Source organism: Nomascus leucogenys, chromosome 9 (genome assembly GCF_006542625.1).
Source record: "Nomascus leucogenys isolate Asia chromosome 9, Asia_NLE_v1, whole genome shotgun sequence".
NCBI classification, from domain to species: Eukaryota; Metazoa; Chordata; class Mammalia; order Primates; family Hylobatidae; genus Nomascus; species Nomascus leucogenys.
In genome coordinates this window covers 96688227-96715374 of record NC_044389.1, presented here as the reverse complement: position 1 = coordinate 96715374, position 27148 = coordinate 96688227, and the positions used below count along the sequence as shown (strand labels likewise).

The 27148-nt window shown below is 40.3% G+C and overlaps 1 protein-coding gene across 2 annotated transcripts in view; it reads right to left on the bottom strand.

The window, feature by feature from the left end:
* Window positions 1–27148, bottom strand: part of NSUN6 (NOP2/Sun RNA methyltransferase 6) — a 97506-nt gene that overhangs the window by 44841 nt on the left and 25517 nt on the right. Inside the window, exons 4-7 of one of the 2 annotated variants that reach the window (XM_030819230.1) lie at window positions 26678–26787; window positions 24956–25109; window positions 20393–20474; window positions 6123–6242 (exon numbers count right to left, since the gene is read on the bottom strand). In XM_030819230.1, coding sequence (XP_030675090.1) covers window positions 6123–6242; window positions 20393–20474; window positions 24956–25109; window positions 26678–26787 — 466 coding nt within the window. Of the gene's footprint in view, window positions 1–6122; window positions 6243–20392; window positions 20475–24943; window positions 25110–26677; window positions 26788–27148 lie in introns of both variants that reach the window. The other variant, XM_030819229.1, reaches the window with a different exon arrangement.

Here is a 27148-nt window from a genome sequence, read left to right as displayed (position 1 = left end):
AAACCCTTCAAAGAATCAATGAATAGAGTAGCTGGTTTTTTGAAAAGATTAACAAAGCAGATAGACCATTAGCTAGACTAATCCAGAAGAAAACACAGAAGAATCAAATAGACACAATAAAAAAGGATAAAGGGGATACCACCACTGATCCCAAAGAAATACAAACTGCCATCAGAGAATACTATAAACACCTCCATGCAAATAACCTAGAAAATCTAGAAGAAATGGATAAATTCCTGGACACATACACCCTCCAAAACTAAACCAGCAAGAAGTCAAATTCCTGAATAGATCAGTAACAAGTTCTGAAATTGAGGCGGTAATAGCCTAACAACCAAAAAAAGCCCAGGACCAGATGGATTCACAGCAAAATTCTACCAGAGGTACCAAGAGGAGCTGGCACCATTCCTTCTGAAATGATTCCAAACAATAGAAAATGATTCCTCATTTTATGAGGCCAGCATCATCCTGATACCAAAACCTGGCAGAGACACAACAAAACAAGAGAATTTCAGGCCATTATTCCTGATGAATATCGAAGCAAAAATCCTCAATAAAACATTGGCAAACTGGATCCAGCAGTACATCAAAAAGCTTATCCACCACAAGCAAGTCAGCTTCATCCCGGGGATGCAAGTCTGGTTCAACATACTCAAATCAAAAAACGTAATCTATCACATAAACAACCAATGACAAAAACCACATGATTATCTCAATAGATACAGAAAAGCCCTTTGATAAAATTCAACATCCCTACATGTTAAAAACTCTCAGTAAACTAGGTATTGATGGAACATCTCAAAATAATGAGAGCTATTTGTGACAAACCCATAGCCAATATCATACTGAATGGGCAAAAGCTGGAAGCATTCCCTTTGAAAACCGGCACAAGACAAGGATGCCCTCTCTCCCCACTCCTATTCAACACAGTATTGGAAGCTCTGGCCAGGCTAATCAGGCAAGAGAAAGAAATAAAGAGTATTCAAATAGGAAGACAGGAAGTCAAGTTGTCTCTGTTTGCAGATGACATGACTGTATATGTAGAAAATCCCATTGTCTCAGCCCAAAAACTCCTTAAGCTGATAAGCAACTTCAGCAAAGTCTCAGGATACAAAATCAGTGGGCAAAAAAATCACAAGCATTCCTTTACACCAAGAATAGACAAGCAGAGAGCCAAATCATGAGTGAACTCCCATTCACAATTGCTACAAAGAGAATAAAATACCTAGAAATACAACTTACAAGGGACACATGAAGGACCTCTTCAAGGAGAACTGCAGACCATCATTCACTGAATTAAGAGAGGACACAAACAAATGGAAACAAATTCCACGCTCATGCATAGGAAGAATGAATAACGTCAAAATGGCCATAATGCCCAAAGTAATTGAGAGATTCAATGCTATTCCCATCAAGCAACGATGGTCTTTCTTAGCAGAATTAGAAAAAAATACTTTAAACTTCATATGGAACCAAAAAAAGGGCCTGTATAGCCAAGACAATCCTAAGCAAAAAGAACAAAGCTAGAGGCATCATGCTACCTGACTTCAAACTATACCACAAGGCTATAGTAACCAAAACAGCATGGTACTGGTACCAAAACAGACATATAGACCAATGGAACAGAACAGAGACCTCAGAAACAACAACACACATCTACAATCATCAGATCTTTGACAAACCTGACAAAAACAATCAATGGTGAAAGGATTCCCTATTTAATAAATGGTGCTGGGAAAACTGGCTGTCCATATGCAGAAAACAGAAACTGGACCCCTTCCTTAAACAAATATTAACTCAAGATGGATTAAAGACTTAAATGTAAAACCCAAAAGCATAAAAGCCCTAGAAGAAAACCTAGGCAATACCATTCAGGACACAGGCATAGGCAAAGACTTCATGACTAAATCACCAAAAGCAATGGCAACAAAAGCCAAAATTGGCAAATGGGATCTAATTAAAGAGCATCTGCACAGCAAAAGAAACTATCATGTTTCTTTTGTGTGAACAGGCAACCTACAGATTGGGAGAAAATTTTTGCAATCTACCCATCTGACAAAGGTCTAATATCCAGAATCTACAAGGAACTTAAACAAATTTACAAGAAAAAAACAATCCCATCAAAAAGTGGACGAAGGATATGAACAGACACTTCTCAAAAGACAACGTTTATGCTGCCAATAAATATATGAAAAAAAGCTCATCATCACTGGTCATTAGAGAAATGCAAATCAAAACCACAATGAGATACCATCTCACACCAGTTAGAATGGTGATTAAAAAGTCAGCAAACAACAGATGCTGGCAAGGATGTGGAGAAACAGGAACACCTTTACACTGTTGGTGGGAGTGTAAATTAGTTCAACCATTGTGGAAGACAGTGTGGTGAGTCCTCAAGGATCTAGAACCAGAAATATCATTTGACCCAGCAATCCCATTACTGGGCATATACCCAAAGGATTATAAATCATTCTACTATAAAGACACATGCACACGTATGTTTACTGCAGCACTATTCACAATAGGGAAGACTTGGAACCAACCCAAATGCCCATCAATGACAGACTGGATAAAGAAAATGTGGCACATGTACACCATGGAATACTCTGCAGCCATAAAAAAGAATGAGTTCATGTCCTTTGCAGGGTCATGGATGAAGCTGGAAGCTATCATTCTCAGCAAACTAACACAGGAACAGAAAACCAAACACCACAGGTTCTCACTCATAAGTGAGAGTTGAACAATGAGAACACACGGACACAGGGAGGGGAACATCACACACAGGGCCTGTCAGAGGGTTGGAGGCAAGGGGAGGGAAAGCATTAGGACAAACACCTAATGCATGTGGCGCTTAAAACCTAGATAACAGGTTGATAGGTACAGCTAACCATCATGGTACATGTATACCTATGTAACAAACCTGCACATTCTGCAGGTGTATTGCCGAACTTAAGGCACAATTAAAAAAAAAAAAAAAAAAAAAAAAAAGAGGCCAAAATTTTAAGAATGCATTGTGGGCCAGGCACAGTGGTTATGCCTGTAATCCTAGCACTTTGGGAGGCCAGGGCAGGCAGATCACTTGAAGTCAGGAGTTTGAAACCAGCCTGGCCAACATGGTGAAACCCCATCTCTACTAAAAATACAAAAATTATTCAGGCGTGGTGGCGTGCGCCTCTAAGCCCCACTACTTCGGAGGCTGAGGCATGAGAATCGCTGGAACCCAAGAGGCGGAGGTTGCAGTAAGCCAAGATTGGGCCACAGTGTACTCCAGCCTGAGCGACAAAGAAAGACTGAAAAAAAAAAAAAGAAAGAGAAAGAGAGAAAGAAAGAAAGGCAGCCAGCCAGCCTTGTGACATTCATATATTTTAAAACATACTATGAAATGGAAATGCAAATACAGTGAGAATTACTCTTCTGTATATCTTCTGGCTTTGTTCTCCCTTTTCTTTTGCACTGCCCTTGTATGCCAGTGGCATAGCCTACAATGCAGAAAATTTGTAAATATTCCTCAAATACTACCAGGTTTAGTAATAGACACTTTTTCTTTTTTTTTTTTTTTGAAACAGTCTTGCTCTGTCGCCCAGGCTGGAGTGCAGTGGCACAATCTTGGCTCACTACAAGCTCTTGCCTCCTGGGTTCACGCCATTCTCCTGCTTCAGCCTCCTGAGTAGCTGGGACTACAGGCACCCGCCACCACACCGGGCTAATGTTTTGTATTTTTAGTAGAGACAGGGTTTCACCATGTTAGCCAGGATGGTCTCGATCTCCTGACCTCGTGATCTGCCCACCTCTGCCTCCCAAAGTGCTGGGATTACAGGCATGAGCCACTGCGCCCGGCCAGACACTTTCAATTAATACCTTGACGAGCAGGAAAACCATTTAAAGTGATCTAAGCTAGTAAGGTAGTTAACAACTAGAATAAGGTTCAAATGTATTACACAGTAAAGGAGAAACTAGCTGAAGGCTACTTTTATAAAACTATAAGCCTGGAGGCTGCAGTCATAAAAGATTTCCTTACCTACTAAAACAAGTAACAAGTTAAAAGCAGCAACAAAATTTAGGATTCATTTCTGGCTCAAATTTTTATTTTTTTTTTGAGATGGAGTCTCGCTCTGTCACCAGGCTGGAGTGCAATGGTGCGATCTTGGCTCATGGCAACCTCTGCCTCCCAGGTTCAAGCGATTCTCCTGCATCAGCCTCCCAAGTAGCTGGGACTACAGGCACATGCCACCACACCCAGCTACTTTTTTTTTGTATTTTTAGTAGAGATGGGGTTTCACATGTTGGCCAGGATGGTCTCGATCTCTTAACCTCGTGATACAATTCTGGCTCAAATATTTCTATTCCGGTTGTTCGTGTCTGCATTGCTGCCCCACTGTGGCTGACTGCCTACGTAGCCTCAATTCTTCAACTTTCCATGTATATTCGTCCTTCACCAGATAATCCTGCAATACCCAATATGCTGCCACTGTGATCGGATTCAGCCATGTGATTTGTTCTGGCCAATAAATAGGATGACAGTAGATGTGATGTAAGCAGAGGTTTTTTTTAACACCATGAAAAGCACTTGAACAGCTGGACTTGCTCTGCTTTGCTCTCTGCCATCACCAGCCCCCAACTATTGCCCTCTGCTGGGCTAGTCTGCTGGTCCTAGCCAGAGGAGAACTTACACATCGGCCAGAGGCAGGGCGTCCTTGTCGTCTCAGCTGAGGCCACTTTAGATGAGCCAACAACCATCCAAGCCCCAGTGAATGGGCCCACCCAAGATCATCAGAAACATCGAATTCACCTGCAGCTGACCAGTACATGAGTGAGCCCAGCAGGGATCAGCTGAATCCCATAGACTCCTGAGCCCCCAAAATGTTTATTTGTATGCCGCCAAAATTTTGTATCTTCACACATCAAAAAACCAAAAGAAAACTGATACACCCATAATATCCAGACTCTCTTTGGAAAGACTTTTTTACTAAGATTCAAATCTCTATGAATAATTACCTTCAAGCAAATACAATAAATATGCCATAATTTAATGGAGAATTAACACTTTCTCAAAGCCTATCATGATCAATCTTTAATCTTCTATATAAACTGAAAAACGATTTGCATTAAATATTGCAACTCCGGCCGGGCGAGGTGGCTCACGCTTGTAATCCCAGCACTTTGGGAGGCCGAGGTGGGCGGATCACGAGGTCAGGAGATCGAGACCACGGTGAAACCCCGTCTCTACTAAAAATACAAAAAATTAGCCAGGCATGGTGGCGGGCGCCTGTAGTCCCAGCTACTCGGAGTGGCTGAGGCAGGAGAATGGCGTGAACCCGGGAGGTGGAGCTTGCAGTGAGCCGAGATTGCGCCACTGCACTCCAGCCTGGGCGACAGAGCGAGACTCCGTCTCAAAAAAAACACATTGCAACTCCGCAAAATCAACTCTTCTTATTTCAAGTGCTTTATTTTAGGCCCTAGTGGTACTTAATGCATCTTTCCTTCAAGAGTTTTTGTAACTACCTTAAATTCTTTTGGGGCAAAGAAGAGTATAAATAAGCACACAAGTATATCCTCTCTGATGAGTATTACATTCCTCAAAATGTAAACAACAAATATCCTTTTCTCTTTTTTGATTCTCATTGTCAGTATTTAAAAAATATCCTTTTTTATTAGAGATATTTCTTAGACCAAAATAACTTTGAAGACTAAATATTCTATATGTATGTGTATATGTTTCTGTATTATACAACTATGTTTGTATAGCTTAACATATACATATTTCACACTTTGATAATATACTGTGAAATTAGTTTTTAATGGCAGAATATATTTTAATAGCTTAAACAACTATGAAATCTTATAAGAAGATGAAATAATCTCTAAATGTATTAAATTTAATTTTATAACAGATTAAGTCTATAATCATATTAGCAAACTGTAAAATTCAAGAAGGTCTTGAGACAGTCTTCATAAATGATCACTGTCTACTGAGCTTAATATGTAGTGACTGAAATAACTGAATAGTTTTCATTTTGGCTGAATCTGAACTAAATGAGACTGTGAATGGCTCTGTTTCAGAAATTACACATTGTGAAATATACACTACTGTGAGAGTGGTTTTGCTGTGAAGACAGTCTCACCTGATCATGCATTAGTGCTGCAATGTGTGTTGTTTTCCCTCCAGGTGCTGCACACAAGTCTAGAATCTTCTCTCCAGGTTGAGGATTTAGTACATGAGTTACTAAGGCAGATGGCAAATTCTGTAAGAAAAAAATGTAATAGATTATTAATAATCCTAAAGCATTTTTAATTTGAGAACCAGAGAATATAAAGAACCCTTTGGAGTAATCCACTACAGCATCCTCACGTCACGTCTGCCAAGAGGACAGTTTTTTTTTTTTTTTTTTTTTTTTTTTTTGAGACAGTCTTGCGCTGTCGCCAGGCGCGGTGCAGTGGCGCAATCTCGGCTCACTGCAACTCCCCCCGGTTCACGCCATTCCCTGCCTCCCTCTCCGAGTGCGGACTACAGCGCCCGCCACCCCGGCTAATTTTTGTTTTTAGTAGAGACGGGTTCACGTGGTCTGATTCCTGACTCGTGATCCGCCTCGCTCCAAGTCTGGATTACAAGCGTGAGCCACCGCGCCCGGCCGAGGACAGTTTTTATAAATATACTCAGGTTAGGAAATTTACAATTTCCTAGAATATCCTATGATCTCCCAGGACTTACACACAACCCACCTGCACAAAAACATACATGACACACTTTTCAGTCAACTGAACTCCACTGCCTTATCAGTATTTTCTGGGTACCAGCAAAAAATAAATAAATAAATAACCCACATTATTTCCTTTTCTGAATCCCAACGGTTCTCAATATTCTGGAAGCCAGAGACCTCTAAAATTGCAGGACCACTCTGGATCTTTTTCCCAAAAAATGTACAAAATTTTGGTCTCAGTGGTCACTACTCAACATTTTAGTACAAAAGCATGCCATTTTCATACAGGCGTATCATCTGAGAGTACTTCAATCTCAGAACTGTTCACTTTAATAATTTAAACTCCACTTGGGAACACATAAATATTAAATAACTAGTTTCTTCCAGTTAACCAAGAATATAACTTTGATATTTTGGCCGCCTCATCATCTAACTCTTACTTAAGACGCCTTGTTTTCTGCTGCTAAATCATCCAAAAGGCATGTTTGAGTCCCTGCTTCCACATTTCAATAGGAAACGAACTAAAATGCAAAAACAAACAAACAACAACAACAACAAAAAACCTCAAAACCTGGCTGTTTCTGACTGGCACCTAAAAATATATTATGAGATTATACAACCAAAACATACCTCATCTATAGCAGTAAGTCATATTAAATCATTAATTTGTTATTAGTATTAATTATATAAGGACTACTTACTATAGAATGACAGCCTTGAATAAAACAGATGGAACAGTATCATAAAATAACTCATTTCTAAAATTACTTAGCAAGAAAAAGAGTCTTATAAGCATGGAGTTATTTGTTTGGTTATTTTGGAGACAGTCTCATTATTTTGCTTAGGCTGGGTTCAAATTTGGGATCCTCACAATTGTGCCTCTTAAAGCTTAAAGGTTTCAATTCATTCTTACCAAAAGACTGAACAACACATCCATTAGTACACCCTCAAGAACTGTGAGATGGCCGGGAGTGCTGGCTCATGCCTGTAATTCCAGCACTTTGGGATGCCAAAGCGGGAGGATCGCCTGAGGTCGGGAGTTAGAGACCAGCCTAACCAACATGGAGAAACCCCGTCTCTACTAAAAATACAACATTAGCTGGGTGTGGTGGCACTTGTCTGTAATCCCAGCTACTCAGGAGGCTGAGGCAGGAGAATCACCGGAACCCAGGAGGTGGAGTTTGCAGTGAGCAGAAATAGAGTCATTGCACTCCAGCCTGGGCAGTAAGAGCAAAACTCCATCTAAAAATAAATAAATAAATACATACATACATACATACCAAAAAACTGTGAGATGGCTGCAACATTCTCAAAGCAATCTAAGATAACCACTTTGAAACAAACTCAGTGGTGAGAAAGGAGTTTCAAACAAGCAAATTTCTTCCTCTTAATATACGAAGCATTAAAATCAATGCAAACAATTTAGGCACCCAAAGAGCTAAATGTCAGGCCTCTGAGCCCAAGCTAAGCCATCATATCCCCTGTGACCCACATGTATACATCCAGATGGCCTGAAGCAACTGAACATCCACAAAAGAAGTGAAATTAGCCTTAACTGATGACATTCCACCATTGTGATTTGTTTCTGCCCCACTCTAACTGATCAATGTACCTTGTAATCTCCCCCACCCTTAAGAAGGTTCTTTGTAATTCTCCCCATCCTTGAGAATGTACTTTCTGAGATCCACCCCTGCCCGCAAAACACTGCTCCTAACTCCACCGCCTATCTCAAAATCTATAAGAACTAATGATAATCCCATCACCCTTTGCTGACTCTCTTTTCGGACTCAGCCCACCTGCACCCAGGTGAAATAAACAGCCTTGTTGCTCACACAAAGCCTGTTTGGTGGTCTCTTCACACGGACACGTGAGACGCTAAACATTAAAAATAGCTTAACTTACTATAGTTTATCCAGAAAGTTCTACTTATTTATTTTTATTTTTGAGACAGGATCTGGCTCTGTTACCCAGGCTGTCAGGGTCTCAGACTGTCACCCAGGTTGCAGTGCAGTGGCACAATCACGGCTCACTGAAGCCTCAACCTCCTGGTCTCAATCAATCCTCCCAGCTCAGCCTCCCGAATAGCTGGGACTACAGGCACACATCACCTCACTCAGCTAATTCTTTGTATTTTTTTCTAGAGACAGTGTTTCCCCCAAGTTGCCCAGGATGGCCCTGGGCTCAGGTGAGCTGCCCACCTAGGCCTCCCAAAGTGTTGGGATTACAGGAGTGAGCCAGTATACCTGGCAGCAAGTTTTATTTATTACAAAAATATTTAAACTGAACTCCAAGATGAAAACACTAATACACGTTTAAAGCGGCTAAAGATTTGGTGATTCTTTATCTAGAGACAGCTGGCTATGCTTCACTCCTAACAATGATAACATTAATGGATTGGCCAAAGATTATGTAAGTTTCCATTCAAACATAAGAAATATATTAAGAACTTTCTGATTTGTAATAAGTGAAAAAATATAAAACAGCCCATGTGACGAGGCTTAATATTCAAATAACAGGCTTATTTTTTATTTTTGGAGATAAGAGTCTTGCTCTGTCACACAGGCTGGAGTGCAGTGGTGCAGTCAAAGCTCACTGCCACCTTGAACTCTTGGGCTCAAGAAATCCTCCCACATCAGCCTCCAGAGGAGCTAGGACTACAACTACAGGCATGTGCCACCACACCTGGCTCATTTTTAAAATTTTTTGTACAGATGGGGTAGCACTATATGACTTCTTGGACTTCTGGCTAAGATCAAGCATAGAGATGGGGTTGCAGTATGTTGCCTAGGCTAGTCTCAAACTTCTGGGCTCAAGTTATCCGCTGCCTTGGCCTCCCAAAGTGCTGGGATTACAGGTGTGAGCCACTGTGCCCGGTGACGGTTTTCTTAAAATAATTTACAACCTTCCTCTATAATATTCCTTTACACTGGTTATGCAATCACCTGGTAAGCTTAGGAAGAAAAGTCTGGGCCTTAACTAGTAAAATCAAGTCAGAATTTCTAACACTGGAGCATCAGTGGTTTCAAAATCACCCTAGGTGATTCTAGTGGGCATGGAGCTGTGCACCACTGCTGGACTACACTGATTACCACTTAGCTGCACATTAGAATCACCTATGAAAGTTTTCAAACATCTCACCCAGGCTCTAACCCAGACAAAGGAAGGCCGCCACAGGTGGTAGGGCCAGGCGGGAGTATTTATTTAATGCTCCCTAGATTGTCCAACCTCTTTAAATTGTTTACAAGAAATGAGGCAATTAAAAAATTAAGTTTCAGGCACCATTTTTTTCTTCCAGTGAACCAAGAATATAACTTTGAAAACAGCTGCTGTATTTAACTATTAACCCTTTATTTTAGACAATTAATTCAATTGAAGGACATCTATTACTTCTTAATTCTGTGGATTGTGTTTAAGCAATTTAAAAGTTTCCTTTTTGATTTTGGAAAACCAAATGATATAGTACAGTTGTAATTTTAATGACTGTGTACAACACTTCTATTAACTTTACAAAGTATCTTTGGGTAATTTAAGATGCTAAAATTAAAAATTATCCCTTATCACTAGCCCCTCACCATACACCCCACTCACCACTAAAAAGCCCCCATCACAATGTGAAGCTTTTGCACTGGCTGTTGGAAGCCACAGAGGATATTGGCTTGGGGGGTAACAGTTTTCCAGGAAAAGGCAAGAGTCATCAAAAACCAAAGCAAAATGAAAAAAACCCCACAAATTTCCTAAATATTTTTCCAAGAGAAAGCAAGTAATTATGTCCTCCTGTCCTGTACAGTAACTTCAGTAATTACATAGAATAAAAAAAGAGGCCGGTTGTGGTGGCTCATGCCTGTAATCCCAGCACTTTCAGAGGCCTAGGTCGGAGGACCGCTTCAGGCCAGGGGTTCCAGACCAGCCTGGGCAACATAGTGAGACCTCATCTCTATATAAAAATAAAAAATTGGCTTCACATAGTATTGCGTGCCTATAGTTCCAGCTCCTTGGGAGGCTGAGGCAGGAAGATCACTTGAGCCTGGAAGATCAAGGCTGCAGTGAGCCATAATCCCACCACCACACTCAGCCTGGGAGACAAAATGAGACCCTGCCTCAATAAAACAAAAAAAGAAAAGAGACTACTACCTGGCCGGTGCAGTGGCTCACGCCTGTAATTCCAACACTTTGGGAGGCTGAGGCAGGTGGTTCCCCTGAGGTCAGGAGTTTGAGACCAGACTGGCCAACATGGTGAAACCCCACCTCTACTAAAAATACAAAAATCAGTTGGGTTTGGTGGTGCACACCTGTAATCACAGCTACTCAGGAGGGTAAGACATGAGAATCTCTCAAAACTGGGAGGTGGAGGTTGCAGTGAGTGGAGATCATGCCATTGTACTCCAGCCTGAGTGAAAGAGCAAGACTCCATCAAAAAAAAAAAAAAAAAAAAAAAAAATATATATATATATATATATACACACTAGCTGCCAAACTCTTGTGCCTGGTAGATAGATTTCAAGGTGTAACTACTTTGGCCACTCACCTTATGAACTACCTCATCTTCTCAAGTTAACCAGTTATTGAATGTCATTCAAGAAACCCCATTAGTTTTCTTAAGTTATAAGCCAGTGCAGGCTTGAGATGATATATATTCAAAGTGCCCAGCACAAAGCCAACTTTAAATCAAAGCTGGCATAGATTCCTAGGAAGAATAAAAAATGTTATCTTGCATGAAGATGCAGCTCATGATTTGGATATCTTTTTCCCTGTATTTTAAAGATATTTTGAAACATGCCAAGCAAAACAGAATTTAAGTTCAAAATGAAACTATGTCACAGATTTCTCTGTGGGCCCAGATTTCAAATGGCAGAACTGCAGGAAAGCAGCAAACCAGAATAACACCTGGATTTCAACTTGAACCCTTTGTTCCAAGGAACCGAGTGTTTCAGTGTATGTTCAGCTCCCTTTATCCTCAGAGCTCCTTACTGAGATGTGGCAGGAGTAATTTTCCTCTCTAGTGAGGAAAACCAAGTGGCTGGGCTAAGACATAACAGTTATGAGCAGAACTAGGAGCAGGATACAGGGCACTAGAGCTGAGGTTCCTTATATTACTGCCGGATGAGTTTTGGGGGTTGGGGTAAAGAAAGACTTTATTCCCCAAACCAGCTGGATTAGCAGCCCTCAATTTTTTACTTAGGAAATAAGGCTGCGTGTGGTGGCTCATGCCTGTAATCCCAGGACTTCGGGAAGCTGAGGCGGCCAGATCACGAGGTCAGGAGTTCGAGACCAACCTGGCCAACATGGTCCCCATCTCTACTAGAAATACAAAAATTAGCTGGGCACGGTGGCGGGCGCCTGTAATCCCAGCTCGGGAAGCTGAGGCAGGAGAATTGCTTGAACCCGGAGGCGGAGATTGCAGTAAGCTGAGATTGCACCACTGCACTCCAGCCTGGGTGACAGATCAAGACTCTATCTCGGGGGAAAAATAAAAGGGAAATAAATCCATCAAGATGCTGGGGGAGAGTGCCATTGTGAGACAGGTAATTCCCCCTTCCTGGTAATAGTGGGGTTGTTTTGTTTTGTTTTGAGATGGTGTTTCGCTCTGTCACCCAGGCTGGAATGCAGTGGGGCAATCTCAGTTTACTGCACCTCTGCCTCCCAGGTTCAACTGATTCTCCTGCCTCAGCCTCCCAAGTAGCTGGGATTACAGGCATGCACCACCACACCTGGCATTTTTTTTTTTTTTTTTTGAGACGGAGTCTTGCTCTGTTGCCCAGGCTGGAATGCAGTGGCGCAATCTTGGCTCACTGCAAGCTCCGCCTCCCAGGTTCATGCCATTCTCCAGCCTCAGCCTCCGGAGTAGCTGGGAATACAGCTGGCTGTCACCACGCCTGGCTAATTTCTTGTAGAGACGGGGTTTCACCGTGTTAGCCAGGATGGTCTCGATCTCCTGACCTCATGATCCGCCCACCTCGGCCTCCCAAAGTGCTGGGATTACAGGCGTGAGCCACTGCGCCCGGTCTAATTTTTGTATTTTTAGTAGAGACGGGGTTTCACCATGTTGGCCAGGCTGGTCTCGAACTCCTGACCTCAAGTGATCCACCCGCCTTGGCCTCCCAAAGTGTTGGGATTACAGGTGTGAGCCACCATGCCCGGCCTATGGTGGGTTTTGCATACTCACAGGGCAGCCTGGCAGCCTTTAGCGCAGTCCAGTCTCTTCCCTACTTCCAGAAAAATCTATTTGTTGCTACTGGATCTTTTCAGAGTCTGAGTGGGTTGGAGGGTATATCGGTGAGGGATGCATTTGTCTCAGCATTTTTTTGAAACTACCAGTTACTCTTGCATAGTATTCCATCTCAAAAAGCAAGTAGCTACAAGTGGTAAGTCAAAGTTATTTATGAGGCTTATCAAGCTAATATCAGACTAATAAACACTTATTGACCAAAATATACAACCTCTACGTAAGTCCTAGCCTATTAATGTTTTTAAAATCCAGAATTAGGTCGAGTGCAGTGGCTCACACCTGTAATCTCAACACTTTGGGAAGCTGAGGCAGGCAGATCACTTGAGGCCAGGAATTCGAGACCAGCCTGGCCAACATGGCAAAACCCTGTCTCTACTAAAAATATGAAAATTAGCCAGATGTAGTTGACTCATGCCTGTAATCCAGCTTCTTGGGAGGCTGAGGCATGAGAATCGGTTGAACCTGGGAGGCAGAGGTTGCAGTGAGCTGACATCAGCCACTGCCGCAAAAACAATAAAATAAAATACAGAATCAAAACAGTAGACAGATGGTTTATTCATTTACTCCACAAAATGTAATGAATGCTCACTATGTATCAGACATCGGTCTATGCACTGGAGTTAAGAAAGTAAATAAGATCTCTCTGCTCAATGGAATGTACATATTGGTGCAGGTGTAAGAACAGCACTCCTGAACTATATGCATGCCCTTTTTCTTTTTTATGGGACAGAGTCTTGCTCTTGTCACCCAGGCTGGAGTGCAGTGGCGTGATCTCAGATCACTTCAACCTCCACCTCCTGGGTTCAAGTGATTCTCCTGCCTCAGCCTCCCAAGTAGCTGGGATTACAGGCACCACCACCACGCCCAGCTAATTTTGTGTGTGTGTATTTTTAGTAGAGACAGGGTTTCACCATGTTGGCCGGGCTGCTCTCAAACTCCTGACCTCAGGTGATCCACCCACTTCGGCCTCTCAAAGTGCTAGGATTACAGGCGTGAGCCACCGTGCTCGGCCGCATGCCCTTTTTATCGTAACAAGAGTAAAATGATATCCTTCTTTTATATTTAATAAGCTGAAAGTGAGTTACTGCCAAAAGCAACAGCTGAGCACTAACTACACACAACTTAAAAGCATCAGACTGCCGGGCGTGGTGGCTCACACGTGTAATCCCAGCACTTTGGGAGATTAAGGCAGGCAGATCATGAAGTCAAGAGATCGAGACCATCCTGGCCAACATGGTGAAACTCTGCCTCTGCTAAAAATACAAAAATTAGCTGGGCATAGTGGCACACACCTGTAGTCCCAGCTACTCAGGAGGCTGAGGCAGGAGAATCACTTGAACCTAGGAGGCAAAGGTTGCAGTGAGCCAAGATCACGCCACTGCACTCCAGCCTGGGCGACAGAGTGAGTCTCCATATCAAAAAAAGAAAAAAAGAAAAAAAAAAGCATCAGACTTGTTAAAAGCATTACTTACAAGTGATAGATGACAGGTGAGATACAGAAGAAACCTTATGATCACAAAGTTATTCTACCTACATATTTATACTTCTTCAAGGATCTAAGCAAGTTTCCACAATACACATTTATTCAAATTAGCAGTTCTATTGTGCAAAAAATCCAGCAGCATAATAGGAAGATGTAAAATGTGAAGGGATGCTCTTCAATTTTAGAGACTGAAGCTTCTCAGATCTTCCCCCTGCTTTGTTGCTCAAAGTATGGCCCACAAATCAGGGGAATCCAAATTTCCTGGGATCTTGTTAGAAATACAGAATCTCAGAACCCACTCCAGACTTATGAATCAGAATCTGCATTTTAACAAATCCCACAGGATTTTTATTATATTTGTACGTTTAAGTGTAGGAAGGCCAGGTATGGTGGCTCACACCTGTAATCTCAGCACTTTGGGAGGTTGAGGTGGGTAGATCACTTGAGGTCAGGAGTTGGAGGCCAGCCTGGCCAACATATAGTGAAATCCCGTCTCTACTAAAAATACAAAAATTAACTGGGGGTAGTGACGCATGCCTGTAGTTCCAGCTACTTGGGAAGCTGAGGCAGGAGAATGGCTTAAACCCGGGATGGGGAGGTTGCAGTGACCCGAGATCATGACAATTCACTCCAGCCTGGGTGGACAGAGCGAGACTCGTCTCCTTTTTTTTTTTGAGACGGAGTCTCACTCTGTCGCCCAGGCTGGAGTGCAGTGGCACGATCTCGGCTCACTGCAAGCTCCACCTCCCGGGTTCATGCCATTCTCCTGCCTCAGCCTCCTGAGTAGCTGGGACTACAGGTGCCCGCCACCACACCCGGCTATTTTTTTATATTTTTAGTAGAGACGGGGTTTCACGTGTTAGCCAGGATGTTCTCCATCTCCTGACCTTGTGATCCGCCCGTCTTGGCCTCCCAAAGTGCTGGAATTACAGGTGTGAGCCACCGTGCCCAGCCGAGACAGTGCTGGGATTACAGGCGTGAGCCACCGTGCCCAGCAGAGACTCTGTCTTTTTTTTTTAAAAAAAAAAAAAAAAAAAAAAAAAGCGTAGGAAAATTGTTTTATACTATGTGGATTAAAATTAATTTGGGAACGGGCTCCTACAGGCCAAATCTGGGATAATTTCAGCACCAAAATAATTAAATACAGTAATGAACTATAAACCATTGAAAAAATAGGAATTTGTGAGTGTACGCTGTTAATAAATAAGTAAATAAAAAGGGAAGAAGGGAGGCCTCTTATATTAAAGTGCCCATTCCTGACTGGCAAAGTTGGAAAAATCACTGTTCTGTAACAGTAACAACTAGCTCAGGCAAAAATCATCAATGGATGCAAAATCGAGGGGGAAATTTGAATTAGGAGCAGGATTTGAATGACTTTTTAAACTGTCTCCCCACAGACTGGTTATTAGTTACAAGGGGGAGAAAACATAAATTTATGTGTTGTGGTGAAATCAGTTGGCGTCTAGATAGGCTGTCAAAACAAACATCACCAGTAAGGGACACATGGGTGTGGTCTGACTCCAGATGTGACACTCTGAGGCTTACACGTCAACTTTTTGTTGCACACATGGAAAACATCCTACAGCATCAATAAGTAATGGTAAGGGGGTGCAACAGTATGAAACATCATACAACCTAAGGATTCTAGCAAGTTTTCTTATGACAGAGATCTAATAAAAAAATACATTCAGCCTACAAAAAAAATGGAAGCACATGAGAGACAAACATCATTCTCAAAAATGGAACAATTCTATTAAACAACTTATGACAAAATGGAAAGAATATATATAAGAAATAAAAGTTGATGAAGATAATAAGTGAGAATGCTGGATCAGAGATGGACATGATGGGGGAAAAAAGAAATTACACAAGGCCTAAAAGTGTTCAGCGCAGTGCCTGATGCATAATAAATGTTTTTAAATTATTGGTCATTACGTTAGAAAAAAAAACTAAAGTGGACACTTCTTTGTAGGATGGTTCCCAAATCTGGGTCTGTATCACAATACTCTTAAAAGTGTGAAATACACAAACAGCAGATTCCTGTAGGCCTAACTCACAATCTCCAGGGGGGTTATCATGTACCCCCGATAAGGACACTTCATCTCTGTGGTATTCTTCTCAAAAATCCAACAACCCCAGGCTAGATGAATCCAAAATGAGGGACATTCAACAAAATACCTTAGTCTCAAAACTGTCAAGGTCTTAAAAACAAGGCAAGACTGAGCAACTATCGCAGGCCAGAAGAGACATTATGATTAAATGAGCGTGGGATCCTGGATCAGATCCTGAACATAAATGGGACATTGAGACAAACTGGTGAAATCTGAATATCACTTGCAGTTTAGGGTAATGTGGTATTCACAGCATTTGGAGTTACGTAGGTAACATTCATAACATAGTAACACACCAGTGTTGGTTTCTAAGCTTTATCAAATGTACCATGGTAGTGTATTACCCTTAGGAGAAACTGGGCGAAGGGTATATAGAAATCACTGTCTTTGCAAATCTGTAATTCTAAAATTTTATTCTGTAATTCTGAAATTATTCTAAAATAAAAACTTTTCAACCTTATGAGAGAAAGTAGGAAAAAAATCTTTATTAAAAAGAAAATCCTTCGGCCGGGCGCGGTGGCTCACGCTTGTAATCCCAGCACTTTGGAAGGCCGAGGCGGGTGGATCACGAGGTCAGGAGATCGAGACCATGGTGAAACCCTGTCTCTACTAAAAATACAAAAAATTAGCCGGGCGTGGTGGCGGGCGCCTGTAGTCCCAGCTACTCGGAGAGGCTGAGGCGGGAGAATGGTGTGAACCCGAGAGGCGGAGCTTGCAGTGAGCCGAGATTGCGACACTGCACTCCAGCCTGGGCCACAGAGTGAGACTTGTCTCAAAAAAAAAACAAAAAAAAAACAAAACAGAAAATCCAGGAATAGACTCTAGGTACCTATATTACAAGTTTTTCAAGTGATTTGATACATACAAATTTACTGCAGTCTTGGTGAATGGTGTGATCAAATTATAACATTTGTGAGCTAATGAGGCTCCCTGTGTTGGCTGAGATCTATGAAAGGCTTGGGCATCTTCCATATTAGATCTAAGTTAATCAATTCCTAAAACCAAAATGAAAACTGCAAATTATGGCTACCAGGAGCTTCTTAGCTGTTAGAGAAGTAAAGCATGGATACTGACAAAAGCAAAAATAATTTTCAATTTGTTATTAAAGTATCAGCATCTATTGCAATGATTTAACACTATTGAAAACTACTTTCATTTAGATGATGCCTCTCACATGATGTACTTTCAGGGACTGTCATTTAATCCACTTTATAGTCACTTGAGTATTCAATTATGTTTGTCTGAAAAGAAAGACAACTTGTTGAAACATTTCAAATGCGTTTTATATTACTATTATATGTAAATGTGAAACTTGTTCTATTTGCAAGAATCATTACGTATGTAAAAATTCAAGGATAATAATCAATTTTTAAAATTCCACATTCTTCTTAAACTTACTCTTCTGCACATTCTTTCAGAATTTTCCTTACAGAAATGAGTATCACCTGGTTCTGGTCTGCATTGAATTAAGCTATTTAGATTTTACGGATCAGATAAGACACAGATAAGATTCTAGTAGTTCTGAACCAATATGAAAAGGAAGTTATAACACAAAAAGATCAACTAATACTAACTAAACACTGACCACAGAGTTTTTGGGAAACTATCAAAGAAGCACTTGAGAAATTTAATGTAATATGTGAATTGCTTAAAGCCCTCATTCCCTGAACTTAGAACTCAGTAAATCTAAATTAGGACCCAAGAACTGCATTTTCAAAAGGCCCTGCTGGTGATTCAGATGCAGATTTTCTAAGGGTTACATCTGAAGCACTGGCATAGGGCCAAGAATACAGGCTTGAAATCGGAAAGACCTGGATTCAAATTTTGACTCTGCCAATGTTTACCTATGCAGCACACAGCAAATCACTCCTTTAATCACTGAAAAACTACTAATGCCTACTACAGACTATGCACTTTACTTTTCTAAGACTCTATTTCCTTATCCATGAAATCGAAGGTTTGTAAGAAGTAAATAATGTATGTAAAACACTCAGCTCAGTACATGGACCACAATAAGCACTCAGTCAGTGTTAGCTGCGATTACTGTTAGTATCCCTTATAACAAGTTTCAATGGCCATCAGAAACTGGCCATCAAAATAGATTACAAAAAATAAAACAGCTTTCACTAGAGAAATGACAAAAACTTAAACTGCCCTCAGACACAAAAGCTTTATTCTGGCAGGAAATTCTTATGTCCCTTGCTATTCGGTGACAAAGAACATGGCTCTACAGTAGTCTGGACAGTATGAATCACAAAATGACTCACAATATTTCATAAAGTCATCATTAAACTGATTTTAAGGTGAAGGAGTGCAGCTATAGATAGCAAAAAAACGTAAAAAGAAAATTTGCACTATACTAGATTTCTCTTTTTATAAAATCAAAACTAAATAATGACCAGGCATGGTGGCTCATGCCTGTAATCCCAGAACTTTGGAAGGCCAAAACAGGAGGATCACTTGAGCTCAGGAATTCAAGACCAGCCTGGACAATATGGCAAAACCCCATCTCTACTAAAAATACAAAAAATTAGCTGGGTGTGGTGGCGCATGCTGTAGCCCCAGCTACCCAGGAGGCTGAGGTGGGAGGAGGATCACCTGAGCCTGGGAGATCAAGGCTGCAGTGAGCCAAGATGATGCCACTGCACTCCAGCCTGGGTGACAGAGTAAGATCCGGTCTCCAAAAAAAAAAAAAAAAAAAACTCTAAATTATGAGATGAGCAGGTACTGTCAAACCAAAGAGAAAACTAACATTGCATTAAACATTATTAACTTAAAGGCTTACAGGTATCACTAGCAATGACTCAGGGCTACGTTGCCAAATGAACACAACCATTTGAAAATAAATTATATAATAAACAAGCACAAAAAAACTCCACTGAAACTAAAATTAGCAAATGAAAATCCCCAAAATGATTCATAATTATATGTTAGATTATATATCCTAATGTTAGAACACCACCAATGTGCAAATAGGTAATAATAAACATCCATTTTTCTGTTTGTTCACACCAGAAATAACCTCTGAATTCAAAAAATGTCTGTTGGCTAAATACTGGGCAAAGGCTAGGTACAGTGGCTCACACCTATAATTCCAACACGTTGGGAGGCCAAGGCAGGAGGATCACTTGAGGCCAGGAGTTTGAGACCAGCCTGGGCCACGAAGTGAGGCCCCACCTCTACAAAAACATCAAAAAAAAATTAGTGGGGCATAGTATTGCACACCTGTGGTCCCAACTATTTGCGAGGCTAAGGCAGGAAGATCGCTTGAGCCCAGGAGTTTGAGGTTACAGGGAGCTACGATTGTACCACTGCACTCCAGCCTAGACAACAGAGTGAGAGCCTGTCTCAAAATAATAATTATTAGTATTACTGGACAGAGAAGGTGGGGCAGCACACGGCATCTGGACTTAGGTTTGAGGTCAGATACCACCAATAACCAGGAATGTGACATAGGCCAAGAGCCCTAACAGATCTGATCTTCAGTATCTTCATCTTATATTGAGAATTATAATACTACCACCAAACCATCAGACTATAACAAATCAAATGATTTGCTAATGGAACACCACACATGTATATGAAATGCATGCAATATTCAGGGATTAAAATTTTGAGATGGAAAGCAGTCATTTTAATCAGTTATTAAATCACCTTTGGGCAAAGAAATAAAAAGTAGTTTAAAAATCAAATGAGAAAAAGAAAAGAAAGGAGAATGCTTGTAAAGTTTTTTCTTACTGCTTAACCAAAGGTAGATCAGCGTATATAAGCAGACCACAGAAAAAATCTTAAATTTTAAAAAATCCTAGATTTCAAATAATTCACTGATGTATGTTTCAATGTCACTAAATATTTTACTTTTATACATACTTACTTGTAAAAATAAGTAACGGGGCAGTACATTGTCAAATGAAGGGCTGAGATATACTGGTTCTGTCATTCTTATGCCCATGCCTCTGAAAAATAGGAAATCTAACATTAGTCTGTATAAATTCCATGGTCTACACAAACTATGTTTCCAGAAACATTCTCAAATAGCCTGTCAAACAAAGATGCTCTTTTTAAGAACTCTTTTGGCAGGGTGTGGTAGCTCAAGCCTGTAATCCCAGCACTTTGGGAGGCACAGGTGGGAGGATCAGTTGAGGTCAGGAGTTCAAGACCTGCCCGACCAACATGGAGAAACCCTGTCTCTACTAAAAATACAAAAAAATAGCCGAGAGTGGTGGCGGGTGCCTGTAATTCCAGCTACTCGGGAGGCTGAGACAGGAGAATCACTTGAACCTGGGAGGCAGAGGTTGCAACAAGCCAAGTTCGTGCCATTGCACTCCAGCCTGGGCGACAAGAGTGAAACTCCGTCTCAAAAAAAAAAAAAAAGAACTCTTTTATTCAACAACAAAATACATGAAGTAGTCCTGTGAATTGTTTTTGAATTTTTACCTGCAGAATAGGAAGCCATCATAACTAAAAAGGAAAAAGTTACATAAACGTTTCATTTAAGCACAAATGAGTGTCTGTAGAGATTTGAACAGACTGAAAAGCAAACACTACCTCATTCTTTATTATTTCCTGTCAGCTCTTTATAGAATAATTGCCTGGTACTAACACAATCCCAAGGATAACCTTTTCCACCTTTGTCCCATTTTAGGAGTGGCAGTGAAACTGATCAGAGCAGGAAGGGCCAGGACTCAGAATGGCCTGATGGAGAGTGACTCATCAAGACAAACATTACAATCTCAGAGATGTTGTCAGAGGCTATTGAAGCAGAGAAAGAACACCCAAATCCTGTCAGACAAAGACAAGCCTGGCCTTGTGTGTCAGGCCAAACCAGACAGAGCAGGCGAAAGGAGAAATCCAAAGAAATCCAAAGAGTTCTGGGGATTAGGACCGCACAGGAAAAAGTATAGTCTAATTAAAAGGAAAGTATAAAAATCAGGATTTAAGCCAGCACAGTGGCTCATGCCTGTAATCCCAGCACTTTTGAGAGACTGGCACAGGAGGATCACTTGAGGTCAGAAGTTTGACACCAGCCTGGGCAACATCTCTACACAAAATTCAAAAAATTACAAAGGCATGGTGGAGTGTACCTGTAGTCCCGGCTACTCAGGAGACTGAAGCGGAGGGATCCCTTGAGCCCAGGAGCTGGAGGCTGCAATGAGTTAGGATCCTGCCACTGCACTCCAGCCTGGGCAACGAGCACCCAAATAAATAAAATTTTTAAAAAATGTTTTTTTAAAAATCATAACTTATACCTAGTTTAAGGGTACAATCCAAGGAGAGTCCCATTAGGATGGGCAAAGATAAAAGTCTTAGAAGCAGTACGGTAGACAAGTTCATAGCTAGCTTATGGAACAGCTTATGAGTTGATCTTGGCGGAGATGCATCTACACGGATGGTGTGTACTCTATCTAATGTTGGCAGGATAAGCTTATGTTAGTCTTTAGAGTAAAATAATGTCAGTAGATATCTGTGGACTATTACTGCAATGGTATGACTATAAACTCCCCTCGGTTTTGTTATTGGTTTTATTTATTTATTTTTAGACACAGGGTCTCACTCTGTCATGCAGGCTGGAGCACAGTGGCACAATCATAGCTCACTGCAGCCTCTAACTACTGGGTTTAAGTGATCCTCCCACCTTAGCCTCCCCAGTAGCTGGACTACAGGCACATACTACCATGCCAGGTAAGTGTGTGTGTGGACAGTCTCACTATGGTGTGTGTGTGTGTGTGTGTGTGTGTGTGTGTACAGAGTCTCACTATGTTGCCCAGAATGGCATCAAACTCCTAGACTCAAGTGATCCTCCTGCCTCAGCTTCTGGAGTTCCTGGATAACAGGTATGAGCCACCATGCCTGGCTCCCTCAGTTGTAACAGCCTTTAGCATACAATAAATGCTGACTCCTTTTCTTCCTCTTCCCATCCCTTTACCACCTTACTTATTTGTTTACCACTTGAAATCCATGAATGTACACTTTTAATCAGAGGTAAAACTCACTCGCTGCTCCAGTCGGAACCAAATCAAACCATTGTATCCACTTCCAAGGCAAATATCCCCTGCTACTGAGCAGAAAATATACAAACGAAGCTTCTGAAACGTCACTGACTCACATTTGAAAGCCAGTCCTGGCTGAGTGCGGCATCTCATCCCTGTAATCTTAGCACTTTGGGAGGCAGGTGGAGAACTGCTTGAGACCCAGTTCAAGACCATACTGGGCAACATAGCAAGACCCCCATTTCTATAAAAAAAAAAATTAAAATATCAGCTGATCATGGTGTCACGTGCTATAGTACTAGCTACTCAGAGGCTGAAGTAGGAGGATCACCTGAGCTCAGGAATTCAAGGTTATAGTGAGCTTTGATCACACCACTCCAGCCTTAGTGACAGGGCAAGACCCTGTCTCTAAAAGAAAAAGCAAGGCAAGTCACTCCTTTGTTGTGACACCTGGTACTCTTACCTTGATCAATACCCAGAATCTACAACTATTATTGAATATCTTGAATTCCAAAGTCTGATCACTCTATAATTTAAATGACTTTCTGACTTGCAGGACTCCAGCCCTCTAAAAAACACTGAAACTTGAAAATGTTCATGCCTGTCTTCCTAACTCAGTTCCTAACTACCACTTTAAGTTCTGGTGCTCTTCAACTATCTCCTTCTGACCATGCCTACCAGAACAAGGGAGTGCTATAAATCACTGAACTTAAAGTAACATAACGAAGAATAATTTAAGCCAATTATTATTCAGGTATGAGATTACATGTTTCTTTAAAAATTATTTTTGTAGCCACGTATCTCCATATAATAATGCAAAGTACAAGACTGCATATGTTAATACAGTCTGTGAGTAAATAAATCTGCCTTCATGAATCTATGAATGATTCAACCCATCTGGAATTCAAGAAAGCAAGGGGCTCAAATTCACTAACTGAATAACAATTGTACCATTAGTTGTGTTGGTTTAAAATTTTTTAAGGAATATAAATAAGAAACAGGGTGTACATGTAGCATTTCTGTTATAGCAGCCTGCTTCTCCCACCGGAAGAGACAAAACTTCCAACAGTATAACTGAAGAAATTGAGTTTAAAAACCAACTTTTTTTTCCTTTTTTCTGAAATTCTGAAGTCTCGCTGTGTCACCCAGGCTGGAGTGCAGTGGTGCAATCTTGGGCTCACTGCAACCTCCTGGATTCAAGCGATTCTCCTGCCTCAGCATCCTGAGTAGCTGAGATTACAAGCACCGACCACCACACCTAGTTTATTTCTGTATTTTTAGTAGAGACTGGGTTTCACCGTGTTGGTCAGGCTGGTCTCAAACTCCTGACCTCAAGTGATCTGCCCACCTTGGCCTCTCAAAGTGCTGGAATTACAGGAGTGAGCCACCACGCCAGGCCAAAAGGTGGAAGTTGGTTGCCTCCTACTTCCACCAACAAAAAATTATTCAGAACATTGTTCAGAAAACACTATTCAGCATGATAATTGGAACTACATCAAATAACCTAAAAGAATGAAGAGTATACCATTAACAATGAACTAATGGAGGCAGTCAAAATATCAATTACCTATTACAGGTCCAAAGATAAACATAGCAGATATATGCATAATCTTTATATTCATGAAGCCTTCTAAAGAGAACAAAATCTTTTTTCTTGGCCATTTGGAAAGTGCTGCTACCTAGATCTAGGGAATCCAACAGTCATCTTCTTCAGAAGAACGAATGAATTTCAACTACAAACCCAAACTGTTGCAACATGAAAAACTGTTCTACTAGTCAGGGATATCGTCCAATTCTAAATGGAGAAATTCACAGCTTTCAGCACGTCTATGTCAGCCATGAACTTTGGAGTAATGGAGCTGTCCACAGAATTCAAAAAGCCTGAAAAAGCTAAGAAAATAAGAGCTTGGATTTTCCACCAATTTATTCAGGGCCACTAGCAACCAGGAATGATTTAGAACAGACTATATTTTAATTTAGTTTGAACAAACCTAAACATTCATTTTTAACCACAAATATTCATTCATGTGAGTGCTAGGTTTCTGGTAAAATTTATTTTTAATTAAAAAATATTTAATTTATATTAAAATCAAACTTTTTCTTGACAAATAAGAACATTAAAAATGATCTGGATTCTAATTCATTCTCCATCATGATGAGCAATGGTTTTCAAAGATGCAAAATACTTTGAAAAAAATAAGATTCAGAAGGACAAGTAAAAATATTTGACAATTAAAATGTAACTAGTTGCTTAATAAGGCTCTTTAATTTGATCAGTTATCCTTTTTGACCAAAAATCATGGAAATATGGGTTAAACAATTTTTTTCCAGGTGGATTTATACCAAAAAAATTTCATATAATGCAACTAGATACATTTTACATTATTTTTAATTTTCATCGACCCACAAAAAGGACGCTGATTTCCCCAAAGCACCTGATGACATACTTCAGTTCAGGTAATCCACTGAAGATTTCTTTGCGGCTTAGTTCAGAAATCCCATTTCCCAGAAATACTTTTGTTCCATCAAATTCTTTGGCTCCTTTCTTACATTTTCCTTTAATATCAGAGTATACAGAAATAACATCTCCAGCTTTCATAACTAGAGAAAGAAGAAAATCAGATTACATTGATTTATGCTTTGGCAGAAGAATCGTGAAAATTCTTTGAGTTAGATTGGTGATCTCTAGAGGCATCAATAGTGGGCATGAAGCAGTTCAAACTGGCTCATTATCTCAATTAATCTTTAATAGAAAATCTGACTTTTTACTTTAAAATATTCCCTAACAATAAAACTCACTGAAGAATCCTTTTCAGTGAAAATAAAGAAATAGAACAGCTTCAAAACATCCTACCCGCAACTGGAAATCTGTAGCTGAGCCAAATTATTTCCCCCAAGCCTTAAAAGATTTCCTATAAATCTAGACATTTCAGCTCAAACCTCAAAGTTCTAAGTTTCCTTCAAAAGGATTGTTCAAAAATGTACTGTAAAATCCTTCAAAGAAATATTTCTAAATCCCATAACCCTGTTTGTATTTGCTATTTTGATGTGACAGCACAATTAAGGCAGAGACTTTAATGATAAGCATATATAGTCATTCATATATATACACACATACCTATGCACACATATATACGTGTGTGTATACACTCAGAATACCTTTTACAATATACAGTGTACACAGTTGCTTTATATGGCTGATTAAATCCAGTTTTTGTAGGCATTTATTTTCTGTAACAACTCCCAGTGATATTTACAATGGGAAATTATATTCCACTTCCAAAAAACATTTTTAAACCTAATCTATCATAAATTTATTTGGTCTATTACCTGACAACAGTAGTGAATAGCCTATTAGCTAGAGCTAAGAGAACTGTTAAAATCATGTAGATCAGATGTCAACACACTTTTCCTGTAAAGGGCAAATAAATATTTTAGGCTTTGTAGCCACGTAAGGTCTCTGTGGCATATTCTTCTTTATATATGTATCTTTTCACAACATTTTAAAACTGAAAAAACCATTCTTAGCTTATGGACCACACACAAACAGACATGGGCCAGACTTGGCCAGCAGGTAGTAGGTGACCCAATTCTGACACAGATCAAATTATTCATTTCAAGGACACCGTAACTGAGGCCCAGAGACTGAATAAGTTTTCTACGGATCAAAGCAAATGTTTATTGATTTCAAGTCCAATAAGGTACCACTGAACCACAGTGACTAACTTACTAAGCATATGCAATACAGGTATGTTCCCAACTGGGTGAACACATTAAGAATATTAAGTTTCATCTCAATGTTCAGATTCCAGGTTCTGGATGTTCTCTTACTAATGGTACGACAGCTTTCTGAGGTTTTAAGGCAATGCAGTCAAGAAAACAAAACAGAAGTTCACTGACGTACTCTCTCTATTTATCAGTAATGATCCACTAAAACAGCCATCATCAAATACATCCTTATTTGGAAGGAAAAAAAAAAAAAACTCAGAAAACCTTACATGATGACTAGTTTGTTAGTCCTTATCAGATAAAACCCTAAATGCAAAGCTGGAAAAATATCCGACCAAGGAAAATTTGGAATACGTCTTAGTGACATCAATAAATTTTCCATTTGAAAATGCACATAAAGTTTAGAGAACCTTAAAGACAAATCTCAACATTATACTTACATTTTGATGCTGACACAATTCCTGGGGCATAGACATGGGCTCCTCTTAAAACTGCATTGCCACACTGGGCTCCAACAATGGCTTCACACTGTTGTTTTTTAATATTCTTTCTAGAAATGTAAGAAACAAGAAGTTTAATAGTAACATACCTCCAATGCCTACCAATTTTTCCCGTGTTCTATCTGAACGCTAATAGCCTCTTTAGTCTTAATTGTCCTGAGTACATAAGAAAAAGCTGAAAAAAGAGGCATACATATAGAGGAAACAGGAAAAAACAGCAACACGAAGATGGGCACTTGAGAGGAAGAAAAAAATCAAGAGGTCCATCTGGTGGAAGGCAATAAAGTGGCACCAGAAATTGCTTAATCATTTAACAAGCATTACTGTTTATCATAGCATTAGGAGAAAAATAGATTTTCTCTGTCTTCAAAGACTAAAATAGAAAAATACACAAAGAATTACAAAAACATT